General features: G+C 44.6%; 1 protein-coding gene across 2 annotated transcripts in view; it reads right to left on the bottom strand.

Moving 5' to 3' along the window:
• The window catches only part of ABCB1 (ATP binding cassette subfamily B member 1), a 101,327-nt gene that overhangs the window by 29,583 nt on the left and 51,240 nt on the right, over positions 1 to 20,504 (bottom strand). For both annotated transcript variants that reach the window (XM_062179543.1, XM_062179544.1), the window contains 11 exons: positions 19,969 to 20,140; positions 14,664 to 14,777; positions 14,409 to 14,519; positions 14,123 to 14,248; positions 13,816 to 14,019; positions 12,016 to 12,186; positions 9,621 to 9,782; positions 7,598 to 7,777; positions 6,941 to 7,087; positions 4,440 to 4,547; positions 808 to 885 (listed from right to left, as the gene is read on the bottom strand). In XM_062179543.1, coding sequence (XP_062035527.1) covers positions 808 to 885; positions 4,440 to 4,547; positions 6,941 to 7,087; positions 7,598 to 7,777; positions 9,621 to 9,782; positions 12,016 to 12,186; positions 13,816 to 14,019; positions 14,123 to 14,248; positions 14,409 to 14,519; positions 14,664 to 14,777; positions 19,969 to 20,140 — 1,573 coding nt within the window. The remainder of the gene's footprint in view (positions 1 to 807; positions 886 to 4,439; positions 4,548 to 6,940; positions 7,088 to 7,597; positions 7,778 to 9,620; positions 9,783 to 12,015; positions 12,187 to 13,815; positions 14,020 to 14,122; positions 14,249 to 14,408; positions 14,520 to 14,663; positions 14,778 to 19,968; positions 20,141 to 20,504) is intronic.

Genomic DNA, 20,504 nt, shown 5'->3' with positions numbered 1-20,504 from the left:
TTGGACTCAGTCAGTCGCCAGCCAGCAATTCCCGTAAGCATGTATTTTTAAGTCGTGGTGGGAAGGGTGTGAAAGGATTGAGGAACTGAAGAGAGTGAGGAAAACTGCATGTTCTTCAGGAATTCTCATGGCAAACTGAAGCTCCTTGACTAGCAGGAGAACCCTGGCTCATGGGGGCAGCCCTCTGGAGGACCGCCAAGTCATTTACACACTACTCACGATTGTTAAAGCAACATCCCACTTGAACCGGATTGCACTGGGTGATTTCCATGCCAGGCTCTATTCCCCTCTCCCAAGAAAAACACCACACCTGTCTGCTGTTTGGGTTTTGAAGGTGCAAAACCCAAGAGGTATTATCAACTAGTAACACTGTCATTCCAGGACTACCAATCTAGCTCCAACAGAGAAATGGGGCAGACATGAGGGAACAGGCCACTGAGGGTGAATTTCGATTTGTGGACAGGAAGGGCGCAGAGGCCACTTCTTGGTGGGAAGAAACTTGACATGTGTCTTGGGTTTCCCAGGAGAAAGAAGGAAAGAGAAAGGGGAAACGAATGAGGGGTACTACAGACCACACCCATCTCCACTGCCAACAGCTGAGATCCGGGGCTGGGCATGTTGCTGGTCTCCAAGCAGCCAGCTCCTTGGGCCCAGCAGCAGCCAGCAGAAGGCAGGCCTTGCTCCTGTAGCATCTCTGGGATGAGCCCGAGATGAACCACTCACCTGAAGCCAAGTAAGCCAGCAGCTCCCACCGTGAGCCACAGGGGGGCCCGTGTGGGGAGCTGCACACATCCTCAGCCGACCTACCTGTCTCAGCATGGACTTGAACACCATGTAGCGCAGGCGCTTGGTGAGGATTTCCCCAGCTTTGCCAAAGGTGAAGCCCTGTGAAGAACAAGAACAGAACATGGAGGAGTTGTCAGAGAGCGCAGGGCCCACAACACACAACCAGAGTTTTCGATGTCCCCGCTGAGGCGGGACACCAGGCAAGGCCACGGCGGCCCTGATGTCCAAAGTCCACTGCCTCTTTGGGCGGGGAACTGTGATGCCAGGCTGCCCTGGGGAGCGGCTGGGGCTGATGCTGAAGCTGCTGTTGCCCCTCTCAACCGCGCTCTCAGGAGTTATCAGGACTCGCATTTCTGTGGCTCCAACTCCCAGCCCTATTTAGTTTCACCAGGGGTCAAGGGTCAACCCTCAGGAAGCAGAGCTGCTCCAAAGGCAGGGGTCTCTAGGCATTGGCTGAAAGTGGTGCTAGTAATTGTTATGTCAGGGGCCGAGATGTAACCTGGGAAAACAAGAACTGACAGACACTCCAGCATAGAAGATACAGAGAACAGAGACATCAAATCCTTAGTTTTCTAGATGACGAAAGTTGAAGGCTGGGAGCAAAATGGGCTGCACCAGTCCTCGCACCCTTCCAGGAAATAGACCTATGTGCCTGAGAGGAGTGGGCAGAGTGACAGGGGGAGAACAAGGTAAGCTGTGACTGCTCTGTGTGCGGGCCTCACCCGGGAGGGAGGACACAGGACCCTCGCACCCATGACCCTGGGGACACAGGTCTAGGCAGCAGCAGTGTCCCCCTTCCTTTCTGGACCTGACAAGTGACGTATGAGGAGAAGCAGGGTGGAAATGGCCGTGTGGTGCATCTGAGGAGCAGAGGCGCGGACCTCTTGAGTCATCCGAGAGACAGGGCCAGGTCACCCGAGCTTCTCCATGCTTCCCAGCAGTGGGCTGAGCCTTACTCGGAGAGCGGGTAGAAACACAGGCAACAGCACTCCTGTCGAAAGGGTCAGCTCCCCTAGGAAGTCCTGACAGAGAGGACAGCCAGGGTAGACCACGGAACTGCAGGCCGGGTCATAGGCACGGCCACCTCAGGCTGCTGTCACCAGGGGAGACACACCATGTCCACAGACCATAGCCTTCCACCCGATGCTGACCCGAGGGTACTTCACAAAGTTAGTAGAAACATGGAATTCAAAGATTATTTTAGTGCCAAAAAACTTTATTTAAAGTCTTAGGGCAGGCATTTGTACTACTGGTTAAGATACCCCCATCCTACATTAGAGTACTTGGTTTCAATTCCTGGCTCCAGCTCTTAACTCCAGTTTCCTGCTAATGTAGATCCTAGGAGGCAATGGTGATGGTTCAAATAACTGGGTTCCTGCCATCTACATGGGATATCTGGGTTATACATTCATTTCCTGGTTTTGGCCCTGGCCCAGCCCGTGGTTGTTGTGGTCCGTGAATGGCAGCTCTGTCTCTTAAATAATTAAAACTGAAAAAAAAATTTGAAATCCATACGTAATCTTTTCATTATACACATTTTCCAGGAACTTTTTGAAGACCTTTGATATGCATGGATTTCAATTATTTTTGTACCAAAACAAACTTACCATTTAATTCTATTTTTCTACAAACTTTTCAGAATACCCTCATATAGATATCAATGCAGGGAAACGGAAAAGAAGGGGGAAACCCTAGACTTACTGAATTTAAGCCTAAAATTACTCAAGTTCTTAAGTTTACTTGGAAATGGTCACACGAAGGTTTCTGTCATTTCGCTGAACAAAATGTGAAATACTTCACCCACTTCAGGAATACCACTACTGTTACTTGTGTAGCTAGCCTAACTCTGACTCTGTACTTTACCCTAGAAAGTTCTAATGACAGAAGAAATGGAAGTTTACCAAGCTGCAAAGTTCCCAGAGACCAGTAATGAGGAAGCAGAGCTACGATCGGCATCCAGGGCTGTGAGAGTCCCAAGCACAGTGGGGACCAGCGGCGAGCTCGTCACCGCTCGCTGAGCTCCAGGGCCCAGCTGAATTCAGGCACTGTGTCTGAATTACATGGCTTTCCACGGCTGAGGCCCCCTCATTCACAGACTGCTCACACCTCAGCAAGCCAGCCAACAAGCTCACCTCCCAAGCCATGGCCTGACAGAAAAGCACGGCCTTAGCTTCACCAAGGAACCAGCTCAAAGCCTAGCTCCCTCCGAGCTCCTTAACCAGTGTCACCCTGAGCAAGTTCATCTCCTCCAAACACCTGTGGTGCCGAAGAGTTGGCAAGGCCACCCTCTATGTGGCTTGCCTGTCGTATTTATTCTAGGTCAAACTCCTTAGTGAGACTATGAGTACTCAATAAAGAACAAGTTCAGTCTTTCTCTTCTGTACTTACAATGTCCAGAACAGAGTTCAGTTTATTGATGCAAACGTAATACACACTTAGAATTGTGAAATAAGGAAGCCTATTCAGACTTTTATCTAAAATAATTACATGTGGTCAATCATTCATTAATTTAGGGTTTACCACTGCCTCCCACAGTCCTGGGCACCTTGTCACATCATCTCTTTCAATCATCAAGAGTGGGCAGGCACCATCATCCCTATTTCACAGATAAGGACTGTGAGGCTTAGAAAGTTTAAGTTACTTATTTTCTAAGACACAAAACCAGAAACTGGTGACACTTGCACCTGGATCTAATGCTAAAACCCCACTGGCTTAGTTCCTCTGCAATTCCATTTCAGCCAAACGCTCTGCAAGTGCTAACATCTCGTCCTTTACTAACGTTTCCTACAGTTTAAGTTTCAGGACTGATGCTCTACCATCATTAAAAGGGCTCTTTCTAACTGTGGCAAAAGCTGAGAGATAAACTCTTCAAACTCTTCTTAAATCAGGGTCAAGTGGGGTTTTGTCTGCTTGCTGTCACTTCTTTGAAAGTAGGCATTTGAGTGTTTGCATTACATCCAATCTTACTATCGGGTCCCCAAACTTCATTTCGGAGTCCCCACCTTCCATTTCCTACCATGGTTTTAGATCAAACACTCTGTTGCCTCTGATTCCATAAATATTTCCACTTGGGGAAGCTACAAGTGGAGAGGAAAAGGTAAGCAATGGAGCTGTAGGAGGCAAAACATACTTATTTTAATTTGTATTTTTTGAATTGGTTTGGGGTGGGCATTTGGCCTGTTGAGGCACCAGTGAAGATGCCTGCATCTCCACACCAGAGTGCCTGGGTTTAATTCCCAATTCCAGCTCCAGATTCCACCTTCCTGCCAAAGCTGGGTGACAGCAGTTGATGGACTGAGTAGCTAGGTCTCTGCCTTTCATGTGGGAGACGTGGACTGAGTTCCTGGCTTCTGGTTCCAGCCCCAAATCCAGTCTTGGCCATCGTAGGCATCTGGGGACTGCATCAGAAGACAGGATCTCTCTCAGTACCTTTCTCTCTCTCTGTATCTCTTCAAAAACTAAATTTAATAAGTTAGTTAAATAAGTAAAAAATCAATTTGCACAACCGTTTAATTGTTTAAAAGAATTGGTTAACAGCTAAATTAATAGAGAAGCAATTCTAACAAAAGGTAAACCACACACACATTTATAACTCCCCAGTTGAATAATGATTCATTTCCCCAAATGAACAAAGTGAAAATGTGCACATTTACCTGAAGGAAAAATGTAATAAAGGAAATAATTCCAAGGATGAGGAACAACAAGGAAAACAGGTCACTATTCCGCCGTTTTGTTTCATCATCATCATTTCTTGTGAAAACCTGTGAGAAAGTTTTTAAAGGGGTTTCAGTTCAGTCACAGCAGAAGCCACTCTGGGTCTAACCCATTTCTCATCCAGCACGGTATATGGAGGGAGAGCCCCACTCTGACATCAGGGTGGCTTTCTCGAAGCCAGCCTTAAAAGTGTCTGCTTTCTGAAGCCATGTCTTGCTGCAGTAGGTTTGGCAGTGCACAACTGTACTCTCCTCTTCCCCTTCTGGGGAACCACAGTGTGTGGCAAATCATTGTTCTACAACTCGGACACTTCTAACTGTCCCCCTGTATTGAGGACATTAGGCTGATGTGGTTTTGGTGAACTAGAGAGAAGTAACCACTCAGTTGGCAGAGGCCTTGCAAAGACAAAGCGGGTGCTTGAGCAAGCCTTCTTTGTAGGACGGCCAGTTGGGAATGACAGCCAGACCACCTACATGAAACCTTCCAGAGACAGAGGGTTAAAGGGATGTCCTGGGCTCAAGGAGCACAGTGAATAGCACTCAACAGGGGAAGTTAGCACACGCTTCCCTTCACAGTGAGTCACAATCAGTATTGTAAGGTGGCCACATGCCTAACCCAATCTGAGCAACTTCATTCTTTGTTTAAAAAGTATTCTGAGGTCAATTTTTCTTCCAACAAAAATCATAATTTATTACTAAATTCTTATCCTGTGCTGGCATGATTCCAAGCAAATTCATGTACACTCTTCCTTTTATTCTCAGAGTCTAGCCCCTGAAGTTTGCTTTATTATCACCATTTTACAGAGAAAAAAATGAAGTACAGAGAGGTTAATTGACTTGTTCAAGGTAACACATCCAGCAAAGGATAACTCAAAGATGTAAAATTTACCAATCTAACCCAGAGCCCACCTCATTCAATGAGGCAAAAGGCTGGTTATACATCTAATATCGAGGAGCTAAGGTGCCAGCCCTGGACCACATATCTCCAGACCTACTGCTAAACAAAGAAAGAAAAATGTAAAATCCATACACTGAGTGTTTGTTACACACAGCCAAACCCATTCCTAACCCCTGCCATTTTTCGTCTTTCTGATGATACCTCTACCTCCCTGTCTGTAAGACACATGTCAGAGTATGTTTGTAGAACTGGGGGCCACTGGCCAAATGTTTACACAGATTTGCTGGGACACAGAAATGCTCGCTGGTCCCCACACTGCATGTGCTGGCTTTCTTACTCCAAGGGCAGAGGTGAGTATCTGCAACATGGACCTCGTGGTCTGCGGAGCCCGAGACATTTACCCTCTAGGTCTCCCCAAAGTCTGCAGACCCTGTGCCCCGACACACGCTGCATGGAATCGGACACTTAGTCTCCTACTATTTCAGCACCTGGAAAAACTGCCTGGCACAGAACAGGCACTGAAAACGTATTTCTTGAATGTCAACCTGAAAAAAGTCAGCCAGGCATGGGCAGACCTGACTAGTTACATGTTTTTGCTAAATGCAAGATAGTGTTTGACATACACATCTTTGGATCAATCTTTCTTCACAATTTCAACATTTATGGCAAGGGGATCTTGAGCTTAAAGTCTGTACATCTGTCACGGACCAGAGAGCATTCCTGACCATGAGAAACGCCACCATTAGGCTGGTGTTGCGGCATGGCGGGTAAAGCCGCCTCCTGCGACGCTGCATCTCATATGGCTGCCGGTTCTTGTCCCAGCTGCTCCACTTTTGATCCAGCTCCCTGCTAATGGCCTGGGAAAAGCAGAGGAAGATGGCCCAAGTCTTTGGGCTCCTGCCACCCACATGGGAGACTTGGATAAAATTCCAGGCTGCTTGCTTTGGCCTGACCCAGTGCTAGCTGTTGCAACCATCTGGAGAGTGAACTGGAGATGAAAAGTCTCTCTTTGTCTATAACTCTTTCAAATGAATCTTTTTTAAAAAAAAAAAGGGGGGGGGGAAGGAGGGAAGTAAGGAAAGGAGGAAAAGAGGAGGGGAGGAGGGAAGGAAGGAAATGCCACCATTAAAATTGGGCAGATTCAACACACCATGGTCAGTCTTTAGGAAGGTGGTCCTTTTTGCTTCCATCCTGACAACTGAGATGAGAACGACATCTTGCAGAGGGACCATGCTAGGCTTACTCGTGTCTTGGTGAGTACACATATACGGGGATGGGAAAGTCATCTCAGTGGTCTTACTGAGTATTTCAGGGAACTGGTCTCCAGGGCCTTGGACAGACATTGAGTGCCAGGGCAAAGTTTCACAAGGCAGCTTTCCTATGGCAAACCAGACTTCCAGTTATATCACCAAGCCAGCTAGTCTAACAGGAAGGTGCATGGTTTTTCTGGTGTATGTATTGTGGTAGAAATACAAAAGGTCCATTCATTCTTCAGCCAGAACTCACAAGTAAATTTAAAAGAAAAAGAGACATGAACACTTACTCCTACAATCTTTGAAAATATTACTGCAAATGCTGGTTGTAGGCCTCCATTTATAATGGCACAAATTACACCCACCAAAAAATAAGGCCATTCAGTTAAATTCAGCTTCATAATCCTCCAAAAGGAAACTGGAGGTACATTTTCATCCTGGAAAACATAAAATATCACCACAGACTAATTAGAAAAAGGAATGGAGAGCTGATTAAGTGATGTACAGTTCTTCCACGTGCACAGTTTCCTAATGGAACACATCTGATTCTTACTCCTTATCAATTGGCAGATTTTCAGCTTCCATAAAAGTACTAACAGAAATGTTAGGGTGCTCACTTATCTTAAAAAATGAGTGACGATTCCACAAAAATGAATTCTCATCTGGCATTCAGAACCTAACAGGAATATCGATGAAGGATAAACAGGATAGAAATTTTTATATTTGATGATACACTATAGTCTATACTACAAATTCTAGGGCTAAATATCCTGTCCTGTAAATGCTCATTCTTCAATTCAAAACTGATTCCAAAATGGTCACATTTTGGCTGAGGACTGGTCTGGGGGACAGTGCTTGTATCCACTCCTACCCACTCCCAACCCATTAAGGCCAAGGAGCCATGGTGAGGGAATTTAGGGTATAAAACTGTACCTCTTCCTCCTTACCTGGGCCTCTGTCGTGCTAAGCTTTCCATCTTGGCCTTGAGCTCCATGAAAACTCTTGTGACTTGATCTCCTTCTTATCAGACTGGATCCTGACTCTTTGGAAGACATTTCCACCAAATCCATTTTTTCACCTCTAGATTCACTAGCTGCATTTTCTAAATCAATTTCATTTCCTGCTGTCTAAAATAAATAAAAATCATATGTAAACTGGTAAGGCTCAGTTAACCAATAAAAACCAAACAGTGAACACCAGGTATCAAGGAAAATGGTATTTTAAGTAATTACAGGAAAGGATGAAAGTAAAGTGATGTTTCGTATATGTGATTTTTAAAAAAGTGTTTCATTTTTATTAATCTGACAGGTAGAGAGACAGAGAGATAGAAACAGAAAGACAGAGAGAGCTCTTTCATCTGCTGGTCCACTTCTCAAATGCACACAACAGCCAGGGCTGGACCAGGTGGAAACCAGGAGTCCGGGACTCCACTTGGGTCTCCCACATGGGTGGCACTGACGCAAGTCCTTGAGTCATCACTTGCTACCTCCAAGGGTACATGTCAGCAGGAAGCTGGAATTAGAAGTGTTGAAATTCAAACCCAGGCACTCCAATTTAGGTTGTAAGTTTCCAGGCAACAGCTTAACTGCTGTACCAACTGCCCAACTCTTTTTTATTACAGATTTGAAAATGAAGACCATTAAATATGAAGGAACCCCACTCAGTATGTGAAAACATGACATCCAGCCCATGTATCTGATCTGGTCATCTCCTTCTTGTGGGTATCTGGCTCAATCAAGCTTGCTTTGGATCACTGCTGTCAACAACAATGTGGAGCAAGCCCTACATGAGTTGTATTCGTCTTTAAAAATTTTCCAGAAGTCACATTAAACATGTGAAAAGAAGTAAAATCAATCTTAATTGCATATTTTATTTAACCTTATAAGTTATTATCAATAACCAATGATACTATTTTTTTATTTTTTTTATTTTTGACAGGCAGAGTGGACAGTGAGAGAGAGAGACAGAGAGAAAGGTCTTCCTTTACCATTGGTTCACCCTCCAATGGCCGCCACGGCCGGTGCGCTGCAGCCGGCGCACCTTGCTGATCCGAAGGCAGGAGCCAGGTACTTCTCCTGGTCTCCCATGGGGTGCAGGCCCCAAGCACTTGGGCCATTCTCCACTGCACTCCCGGGCCACAGCAGAGAGCTGGCCTGGAAGAGGGGCAACCGGGACAGAATCCGGTGCCCCAACTGGGACTAGAACCTGGTGTGCTGGCGCCGCCAGGTGGAGGATTAGCCTGTTGAGCCACGGCGCCAGCCCAATGATACTATTTTAACATATAATCGGTATTTAAAAACTACTGATATTTTATTTTTAGAGTATCATTCTTAAGATTCTAGCAAGCATTCTTTAAAATATTTATTCATTTATCTGAAAGGCAGAGTTACAGAAGAAAAGGAGAAGAGAAAGATCTTCCATCCACTGGCTCACTCCCCAAATGGGCACAATGGCCGAGGCTGGGCCAGGCTGAAGCCAGGAGCCAGGAGCTTCATCCAGGTCTCCCAAGTGGGTGGCAGGAGCCCAAGCACTTGGGCCACCTTTTGCTGCTTTCCTAGGTGCATTAGCAGGGAGCTGGATCAGAAGTGGAACAGCCAGGACTGGGACCAGCACTCATATGGGATGCCAGCATTGCAGGCAGTGGCTTAACCTGCTGTGCCAAAATACCGGTACCTCTGGAGTGCATTTTCTGCTGAACAGCATTTCAGTTCAGATTAACCGGCCTTCTAATGCTCAGCAGCCACATGTTGCTACTGTTGATAAAAGCTCACTTTAAACCTTTTTAACTCCTATCTCATGATCCTTCACTTCTCCTTTCAAAAGAGAAAAGTTATTTAAAACACTGGTCTAATCATGAATCCCTCAAGTATTATTTCCTACTTCTCAAGGAAAATCAACTAATAGCATTGAGCCCAGCAAAATCATATTATCAACTGGGAAATTCTGGAAAATTCTAGAGTTAAACCACACCTGCATTGTGACAAGTCTGAAGTAAACGCCTTTCTGTTTCATGAGTTCCTCATGATTCCCTCTCTCCACAATGACTCCATCATCAAATCCAGCGATGACATCAGCATTGCGAACTGTAGACAGGCGGTGAGCTATCACAATAGTCGTGCGGCCTTTTCTAGCCTAAAGAGAGAAAATTTTTAAAGAACATGTTTAACAATTACATGCCAAAAAACTCATTTATTCCACTTATATTAACTGAACACCAACACTTTGGACATTATAAATCTTTAAAGCTATCTGAGATAATCTGTGACTTCAGTAAATATATGTTCAACCGATAATGGTTTAAAATGTATTATACTAAACACAGACACAGCGTTCACATACTGATATACACACCTCTAAAGATCTTCTAAAAGATTTACGTCTTTCTTTAAAATATTTACTTAAATTCCACAGAGAGAGACACACACACACAGAGAGAAAGAGAGTGAGAGTGAGAGTGAGAGTGAGAGTGAGAGTGAGAGTGAGAGTGAGAGAGAGCTTTCACTCCTCAAATGCCCACAGCAGTTAGGGTTAAGCCAGGCCAAAGTTGGAAGCCAGGAACTCCATCTGGTTCTGCCACATGGGTACTCAGGCCAGCATCTGCCACCTCCCAGGTGCTTTAGCAGGTGTTCAATCAGAAGTGTAGGAACTGGGGCTTAATCCCAGGCACTGGTGTATGGAATACAGGCATCCTAAGTAGAAGCTTAACTTTCTGCACCACAACACCTGCCTCTATGTATGTCCTTAAGTATTTTACTTAACCTCTATCAATCTGTTTGCAGTAATAATCAGGGACTTATAAAAAATTACAAAACCCTACAGCCCAGGCACTGACCAATGAAAACAAACACAGGACAGTGTGCTGTGCTGGTACAAAACAGCCCTGTGAACCTTGATGTCCCAACTCATAGAACCACCTGGATGATCAAGTCAGACAACAAATGTAAGGCAGCAAAGTTCTCATATACAATAAATGTATACGCAATAAATGGAAGGGAGCCTTACCTACTACACTACAACGCTGGCCCCAGGAAAATTATTTTTAAGTACAACTTTTTAAAATTGCGTTCGCTTATAATTTAATACATAGTTCCATAGTAGAATAACAACACACAAATAAGCAAAATAGTGAGAAAACACAGATGTAAAATCACACACAGGCAAAGGGAAGGGGGGGAAAAAAGCAAACACAATTCCATCTGCTTCTGTTTAGGTTCACACAATGTTTAGTGAGCTGCTTCTTCAACAATCTACTGATCACACTGGCAGGATGTTGGAAGGAACACGCAGTGTTGTCTTAATAGAGAAGGAGGGCCGGCGCCGCGGCTCACTAGGCTAATCCTCCGCCTTGCGGCGCCCGCACACCAGGTTCTAGTCCTGGTCAGGGCGTCGGATTCTGTCCCAGTTGCCCCTCTTCCGGGCTAGCTCTCTGCTGTGGCCCAGGAGTGCAATGGAGGATGGCCCAAGTGCTTGGGCCCTGCACCCCATGGGAGACCAGGAGAAGTACCTGGCTCCTGCCTTCAGATCAGCGCAGTGTGCCGGCCGCGGTGCGCTGGCCACAGCGTGCCAGCTGCGGCGGCCATTGGAGGGTGAACCAACGGCAAAGGAAGACCTTTCTATCTGTCTCTCTCTCTCTCTCTCACTGTCCACTCTGCCTGTAAATAAATAAATAAGTAAATAAATAAATAAATAAATAAAAAGAGAAGGAGAGAGCTAGAAAAAAACAGGTTCATCTCTGGGCTCTGCTGAGACACTGTGACTCAGAGCACCTCTGATCCAAAGATCTCCACGCTCCCTGTCCTCACGGAGCTTGCCTGGCACATGGTGAGCATGCAAACCCTGATTGGGAAGTGAGTCACAGGACACGAGAACTGCAGAAAAGTCGAACTCTGCTGGTAGCCAAGGACGTCATGTCTTAGGCACATTTCCCACATCACAGGCTCTTTCTCTTTATCCTGGGGTCAAAAGGTTTCTCTTTCCTACACCCCAGAAGTGGCAGTTAAAATCTTGCAGATGTCTCCTTATTGGTATTACAAGCTTTCAAAATCTAAATATCAGGGTTATCCCTATACCCATGTTCATGATGAAGACAGATTTTCATTTGTACCTACGTTTCTCTTTTAATTAAAAAGAACTACAGGAGAGTTCAGGTAATAATTTATTCATTATAAGTCTTAAAAAAATTTAGAGAAATAAACAAACTGAATAAGAATACAGAGAAAGTCTTCAAAGAAGCCTGATGCTTTTAACAGCTAAAGAGATCACCCAAAAGCTATCAGAAATTTCCTCTTCTAAGATTCATACCAAAAAGAATTAACAGTGGAAAGTTCTGGTGCTCAGCAGCCAGGCTGAACTGAGGCTCACACACCTTATCTAGAGCCACCTGAACCACAGCTTCACTTTCTGTGTCCAAGGCTGAGGTGGCCTCGTCCAGCAGGAGGATCTTGGGGTTGCGAACCAGGGCACGGGCAATGGCGATCCTCTGCTTCTGCCCACCGCTCAGCTGGGCCCCTCTTTCTCCAACCAGAGTGTCGAATTTCTACAATAGAAAACATGGAAGGATTTAGCAAAAGAACACGCTATCTCAGCTCACACTGTCCACTGGGAAGTAATCCCCTAAAACCACAGGGTTCACGGGCAACACAACCCAGTTATTCAAAACTTAGCCTCAACCAACACCAATTTTGAAACATCCACCACTAGTTGATTATGCTCTTACAGTTTTCAAATCTGAAGAAAACAGTCTTCCTTGGAGCTGGAGCTGAGGCGCAGTAGCCAAAGCCTCCGTCTGCATCACCAGCATCCCATAAAGGTGCCAGTTAGTGTCCCAGCTGCTCCTCTTCTGATCCAGCTCTCTGCTATGGCTAGGAAAGCAGTAGAAGATGGCCCAAGTGCTTGGGCCCCTGCACCCAAGTGGAAGACTCTGAAGAAGCTCCTGGCTCCTGGCTTCAGATCAACCCAGCTCCAGCCACTGTGGCCATTTGGGGAGTGAACTAGCAGATGGAAGACCTTTCTGTCTCTCCCTCTGTCTGTAACTCTACCTCTCAAATAAGTAAAAATTTTTAAAAACTAACAAAATACAGTCTTCCTTAGAAAAGACTTCTGCGAACTGAAATTGATCACTTGGGACTAGTGAGATGGCATTGGCACATGCCACCTTGATGGGACTGAATTGGAATCCCCTGGCATGTTTCTAACTCAAGTGATCAATTTCAGTTCACAATTGATCATAATGATAGGTCTAAGAGTCAAAGGGATCACATAAACAAGACTAGTGTCTGCTAATACTAACTGATAGAATTAAAAAGGGAGAGAACGATCCAACATGGGAAGTGGGATACACAGCAGACTCATACAATGGCAGATGTCCTAAACAGCGCTCTGGCCTCAGAATCAGCCCTTAAGGCATTCGGATCTGGCTGAAGAGCCCATGAGAGTATTTCAGGCATGGAAAGCCAAGACACTCTGGCAAAAAAAAAAAAAGAAAGAAAGAAAGAAAAAAAAAAAAACCTAAATGGAAGATCTCTGCGAGTGAGATCCCAGTTGAAAGAAAGGGCCATCAAAGAAGGAGGTACCTTTCTCTGAAGGGAGGAGAGAACTTCCACTTTGACTATGACCTTGTCCAATTAAGATCAGAGTTGGCAAACTCAAAAGGCTTCCATAGCCTTGGCAACTCATGACAAGAGCCTAGGGAGATTACTGACACCATAAACAAGAGTGTCAATTTGTTAAGTCAACAACAGGAGTCACTGTGCACTTATTCCTCATGTGGGATCTCTGTCCTTAATGTGTTGTTCAATGTGAATTAATGCTGTAACTAGTACTCAAACAGTACTTTACACTTTATATTTCTGTGTGGGTGCAAACTGTTGAAATATTTACTTAATATATACTAAATTGATCTTCTGTATATAAAGATAATTGAAAATGAATCTTGATGTGAATGGAATGGGAGAGGGAGTGGGAGATGGGAGGGTTGCAGGTAGGAGGGAAGTTATGGGGGGGAAAAGCCATTGTAATCCATAAGATGTACTTTGGAAATTTATATTTATTAAATAAAATTAAAAAAAAAAAAGACTTCTTCCAACTGCCAGTGGTCTTCCAGCCTCCTATGCATCAGCCAGCCCCTGCTCTTGGCACCTCTAGAGATAAGGGGACAAGGACTCACATTAGGTAGCTTCATGATAAAGTCATAGGCGTTGGCTTCCTTGACGGCCTTTTCAATCTCATCCATGGTGACATCTTCTCGGCCATAGCGGATGTTCTCAGCAATCGTGGTGGCGAACAACACAGGTTCCTGACTCACCACACCAGTAATTTCCCGCAGATACCTCACGTTCATGGTCCTGATGTCCTGGCCATCAATGCTGACCTGAAACAAAGAGGCGGGAGAGGGACGGGATTGTCATTCACTGGCAGTGGGAATCACCTGGGAACAATCTGTAATAGCGACTGCTCAGCCTGAGTCCTCTCACCACGCCATCCGTGGGGTCGTAGAGCCTCTGCATCAGCTGGACGGTCGTGCTCTTCCCACAGCCACTGTTCCCCACCAGGGCCACCGTCTGCCCGCTCTGCACCTTCAGGTTGAGCCCCTTCAAGATCTACAAGGACAAGTAAGAGAGAAACTTGCAGGAAATTCACAGACATGGGTTTATGAATGAACAGTTCAAATCAATATTCTGTTTAAACAGTGTTTCTACAATCTCTAAACTCCTCATCCAGTCGACTGCTTAATCACCAAGTAACCACAGATCACTGTACCTTAACTTCTTTTCGAGAAGGGTAGCTGAAATGAACATTTCTGAATTCCAAATTTCCTTTAATATTATCTGGTTTGTGCCCGGCCTCCGAGTAGCTGTCAATGCTCGGCTTCTAAACAGATTAAAATTTTAGGATATTACCTGGTTGTAAGAATGACTTTTAGTGACACATCACAGAAAGCTGGGTAAACTGTCAAAGTGACTTTTAACCGGAAAATCTTTGAAATGTGTGACTCAAGGGCCATCTCAGACTTACATTATCGATGATCCTGAAGATTTCATAAGCTGCTCCTCTTGCATTTGCAAATGCTTCAACATTTGGAGATGCCTGGCCAATACTGAAAGCTCCAACTAATACAGAAAAGAAGACCTGAAGAATATGAAGGAAAACTATAGATTTACTCAATGTATAGCGCAACTATTTTTATACTTCGTTTTTCTTCCAATAGAGCTAATTCAATTTTCAAATGGCAAGGCAACATATGACCAATGGGCGTTAAAGATATTTTAAAAGTTAATAACCAACAGAGTACTCATACGTATCACTGCCAAAAATGTCAAGTAAGTGGGGTGGCAGCTTTGTCAATTAACTGTATTGAATCATTCCACACTGCATACATATAACAGCAAAACATTACATTGTATTCCAGATAATACAATTCATCAATTAAAAATAAAATAACTTTTAATAGAAATATAAAATACACTTTAAAAGTTTCAATACTTTCCTTGACCTTTTTTTTAAAAGAATTTATTTATCTGCAAGAGTTATAGCGAGAAGGAGAGAGAGAGGTCTTCCATCAGCTGGTTCACTCCCCAAATGGCCACAATGGGCAGAGCAGAACCAATCTGAAGCCAGGAGCTTCTTCCAGGTCTCCCAAGCAGGTGTAGCACGTGGGCTATCCTCCACTGCTCTCCCAGGCCATAGCAGAGAGCTGTATTGGAAGTGGAGCAGCTGGGACTAGAACTGGCACTCATATGGGATGCTGACACTGCAGCTGGAGGCTTAGCCCACTATGCCATAGCGCTGACCCCCTGACTGCTGAGAATGAGTAATTAGCTTCTGTTGCTCAGTAAAACAACAGTGTAAGTTCTATATAACAGAATATTCTAACAGAATATTCATGTATTTCTTTAATGCCTAGGAATTTCTATTTAGTATCAGAGTGTGAAATAGAAACAAACACTGGAGAGAGAGAAGACTGGGTTCTGAACCCTGCATTAGGATGAACCAGTTATTACGTAACTTTATACTATTCTCTTGGAATCTCTGGGCTTTAATTCCTTTATTTGCAAAATCTGGCAAGATTCTGTTTTCTCTACATAGTGAATTGGATGAAATTACCTATGAAAATCTTTAGTAAATTATAAAGCACATATGGGGCCAGTGCTGTGGCATAGCAGGTAAAGCTGCTGCCTGCAGTGCCAATACCCCATATGGGCGCCAGTTAGTGTCTTGGATGTTCCTCTTCTGATCCAGCTCTCTGCTATGTCCTAGGAAAACAGTAGAAGATGTCCCAAGTGCTTGGGCCCCTGCACCCAAGTGGGAGACCTGGAGAAGCTCCTGGCTGCAGATTAGCTTAGTTCTGGCCATTGCAGCCATTTGGAGAGTTAATCAGCAGATGGAAGACTTCTCTGTCTCTGCCTCTTGGTAACTGTTTTTAAAATAAATAAATAAATCTTTAAAAATAAATAAATTTTAAAAATTACAAAGCACACACAACTATGGCATGATTCTTTATCAGGCTGTATCTCCCATTCCTCCCCACACTGCCATCTCTCTTAGAACTGGGAAACAAGTTTGTGGGTTTCATGCAAATCAGCTTTTTTTTTTAAAAAAAATTTGACAGGTAGAGTTATAGATAGTGAGAGGGGGAGAGAGAGAGAGAGAGAGGTCTTCCTTCCATTGCTTCACTCCCCAAATGGCCACTACGGCTGGCGCTGTGCCGATCTGAAGCCAGGAGCCAGGTGTTCCTTCCTGGTCTCTCATGCGGGTACAGGGCCCAAGCACTTGGGCCATCCTCCACTGCACTCCCGGGCCACAGCAGAGAGCTGGACTGGAAGAGGAGTAGCTGGGAATAGAACTCGGCGCCCATATGGGATGCCAGCGCTGCAGGCAGAGGGTTAACCAAGTGAGCCACAGCGCCGGTCCCCAAATCAGCTTCTTACTGGTAAATACCCAACTCTGTTCTTCTTTGGGCTGAAGAGAACCAATGTCACAACTTGTCTCTTCATAAATCACACAAGAATCAAACTGTCTGGAGTGACTCTACATAATCGTCTCAGCCACTCCTTCCGACAACAGTGGAAGTCAGGGCACACCACTCCTGGCATGGCCTTTGCTAGAAGAGCCAAAGGAGGCATAGAAGTGTAGATGCGGCTCAATAGGTTAATCCTCTGTCTTGAGGCGCCGGCACACGGGGTTCTAGTCCCGGTCAGGGTGCCGGATTCTGTCCCGGTTGCCCCTCTTTCAGGCCAGCTCTCTGCTGTGGCCCGGGAGTGCAGTGGAGGATGGCCCAAGTGCTTGGGCCCTGCACCCCATGGGAGACCAGGAGAAGCACCTGGCTCCTGCCTTCAGGTCAGCGCAATGCACTGGCCGCGGCGGCCACTGGAGGGTGAACCAACGGCAAAGGAAGACCTTTCTCTCTGTCTGTCTCTCTCACTGTCCACTCTGCCTGTCAAAAAAAAAAGAAGTGTAGATGGCCACTGCAAGTCACCCAGCCAGCAGGTGGCATGAGGGAATCTGAATCAACTGGGACTGATATCAAATCCCACTGTCACTACTCTGGGTGCCTCCAGTTTGTGAACGGATTCAGTGAATGGGGATTTAAACTGGTCACCAACTTTCAGTTCAACAGAACATACCTCACCGCAGCATCACCATCCTAGGAAAATACCTTCTGGTAAAAGCCATTCCTGAGGGAACAGCCTCACACATGTCTGAGTACACACGGTTTGAAAAAGCAAGAAGGGCCATTTCTGTATCTGTATTACAAACCTGGTTCCTGACAAAGAGAACCGCTTCAAGCATTTCAATAAAATATGGTCTCTCATTAACTCAACTTAATTGTATTTCCCTTATGAAAAAGGAAATGAGTCACTCTGCTACATCAAAATACAGCACAAACTTGGGTTTCTGACTGTTTCATCATCTCTAAATAAATGAGGATAATGTCAAATAACAAGCCTCTCTGCTTGTTCAAAGGTCTATAACGTAGGAATGGGCACCAGGCCTACTGGTTAAGATGCCCACATCCCACGTTGAAGTAAATGCATTTGAGCTCCTGCTCTGTTCCCAAGTCCAGGTTCTTGCTAATGCAGACCCTAGGAGACAGAAGTGATGGTTCCAGTAGTTGGGTCCCGGCCACCCACATGGGAATACTGATCATGACTCAGCCCCAGTCCAGCCACGGCACCTGAGGGCTCGATAGGAGGGAACTGATACACAGAAACTCTTTTTGTCTGCTTCTGTCTCCAAATAATTTTTTGAAGATTTATTTATTTATTCAAATGGCAGAGGTACAGAAAGAGAGAGACACAGAGAGAAGTCTTTCATCAATTGGTTCACTCCCCAAATGGTCACACGGTCGGAGCTGGGTGGATCCAAAGCCAGGAGCCAAGAGCTTCTTCCAGGTCTCCCACGTGAGTACAGAGGCTCAAACACTTGGGCCATCTTCTACTGCTTTCCCTGGCCACTAGCAGGGAGCTAAATTGGAAGTAGAGCAGCCAGGACACAAATAGGTGCCCATATGGGATGCCAGCTCCGGCACAGCACCAACCCCTCCTAATAATTTTTTTGAAAAGGTCTAAAATGTAAAAAATTTACAGAGTATTTTTTAGGAAGCATAACAATTTATAGTACCATGAATTTGTGAGATGATTAGCTGTCATTCCAAAGAATATGAAAATAAGTTTAAAGTGTGTATTTTGTCATTTCTTATTGTGAACAGCAAATTGAAAAGTAAAAGTAAAATGCTTAGCATCAAGTGTGGCACAATCTTACCAAATGAACATTCATGCCTTAGATAGATTAGCAAGGTTACTATTATTTAGGCTACTAGAGAAACACTGCAAAAGACTGCAGAAATAACAAAACTGATTGTTGGAGGCTCTAATTTCCTTCCCACTTTTTCAACCTAATAGTGCATTCAGAAATTGTTCAAAATACATTACTGTAAATTTCTTTTTCTACTTAACACCATTGGTTGAACTCTTTAATTAACACAGTTATTCTTAGGGGTTTAAATCCAACTGAAAATTGACCCCTGTTAAAAATAACAGTGGGGGCCGGCGCCGCGGTCATTAGGCTAATCTTCCACCTGCGGCGCCGGCACCCCGGGTTCTAGTCCCGCTTGGGGCGCCGGATTCTGTCCTGGTTGCTCCTCTTCCAGTCCAGCTCTCTGCTGTGGCCCAGGAAGGCAGTGGAGGATGGCCCATGTGCTTGGGCCCTGCACCCGCATGGGAGACCAGGAGGAAGCACCTGGCTCCTGGCTTCGGATCAGCGCGGTGCACCGGCCACAGCAGCCATTTGAGGGGTGAACCAACGGAAGGAAGACCTTTCTCTCTGTCTCTCTCTCTCACTAACTCTGCCTGTCAAAAATAAATAAATAAAAATAAAATAAGAGTGGGAATAAGAGAGGGAGGAGATATATAGTTTAGCACACACTAATTGATCATAAAGATAGGATTAAGTGTCACAGGGATCACATAAACAAGACCAGGGTCTGCTAATAGTAACTGATAGAATTAAAAAGGAGAGAACGGTCCAACGTGGGAAGTGGGATACACAGCAGACTCACAGAATGACAAATGCCCTAAACAGCGTTCTGGCCTCAGAATCAGCCCTTAAGGCATTCAGAACTGATTAAAAAGCCCATGAGAACATTTCAGGCATGGAAAGCCAAGACACTCTGGCAAAAAAATGACCTATATGAAGGATCTCTGTGAGTGAGATCCTGGTGGAAAGAGGGGCCATCAAAGAAGGAGGTACTTTTCTCTGAAGGGAGAAGAGAACTTCCATTTTCATTATGGCCCTGTCTAAATAAGGCCAGAGTCTGTGAACTCAAGTGGCTTCCATAGCCTTGGCAGCTCATGACAAGAATCTTAGGTGATCACTGACGTCATAAGTAAGACTGTCAATTGTTAAATCAACAACAGGAGTCACTGTGCACTTGCTCCCCATGTAGGACCTCTGTCCTTAAGGTGTTGTACTATGAGAATTAATGGTAAAACTAGTCTTCAAACAGTCCTTTATATTTTGTGTGTCTGTGTGGGTGCAAACCGTTGAAAAATTTACTTAGTAGAATTGATCTTCTGTATGTAAAGATAATTACAAATGAATCTTAATGAAGAATGAGATGGGAGAGGGAGTAGGAGACAGGATGGTTTGTGGGTGGGAGGGTGGTTATCAGGGGAAGAACCACTATAATTCAAAAGCTGTACTTCTGAAATTTTTATTTATTAAACAAGTCTTCCAAAAAAATTACTGTAAAGTCAAGCCAAAAAGCACTAGATTTCATTTGCATTTCTAGTTATTATTTATTTCTTAATACACCACTTACAGTGAGTACTTGTCCAATAGAATATTCTTTTGAGATAACCAAGGTGGTTCCATACCAGAAGGCCAGCGCATACGATGCATAGATCAGTAGGAAAGCAACACCCACAGAAATGTTGGCTGTAATAGCTTTTTTTATCCCAATTCTTTTAGCTTCTTCTAAATTTTTATTGTACCTGGGAAAAAGAACAGAAGTTATCACAAACAAATCCGAGAAATGCATCCTTATAGTATGACGGTTTTTGAGCCCTGCAGTATACATGGAATGAATGTCTCCTATTGCTCCTACCTTAATCCTGTGATGTTGGTAATATCTTATCCCCTTCTTGTAGAACAGAAAACTGAGGCTTATAGAGATTAAGTTATTCGTGTGTGGATAGTGTTTGTAAAACTTCCTTCTCTGGTCTTAGTGGTAGTAAAGTAAGTGGAGAAATATTTATCAGATTTTCCACAACTTGTGTTGTTTCATACACAAAATAGAAACCATAAAAAAACTGATGTCTTCCTTTTAAAATCTGCACAACTCTTTAATTACCTGAT

This window comes from Lepus europaeus, chromosome 20 (assembly GCF_033115175.1).
Source record: "Lepus europaeus isolate LE1 chromosome 20, mLepTim1.pri, whole genome shotgun sequence".
In the NCBI taxonomy this organism is placed as follows: Eukaryota; Metazoa; Chordata; class Mammalia; order Lagomorpha; family Leporidae; genus Lepus; species Lepus europaeus.
This window is presented reverse-complemented; position numbering and strand designations above follow the sequence as displayed.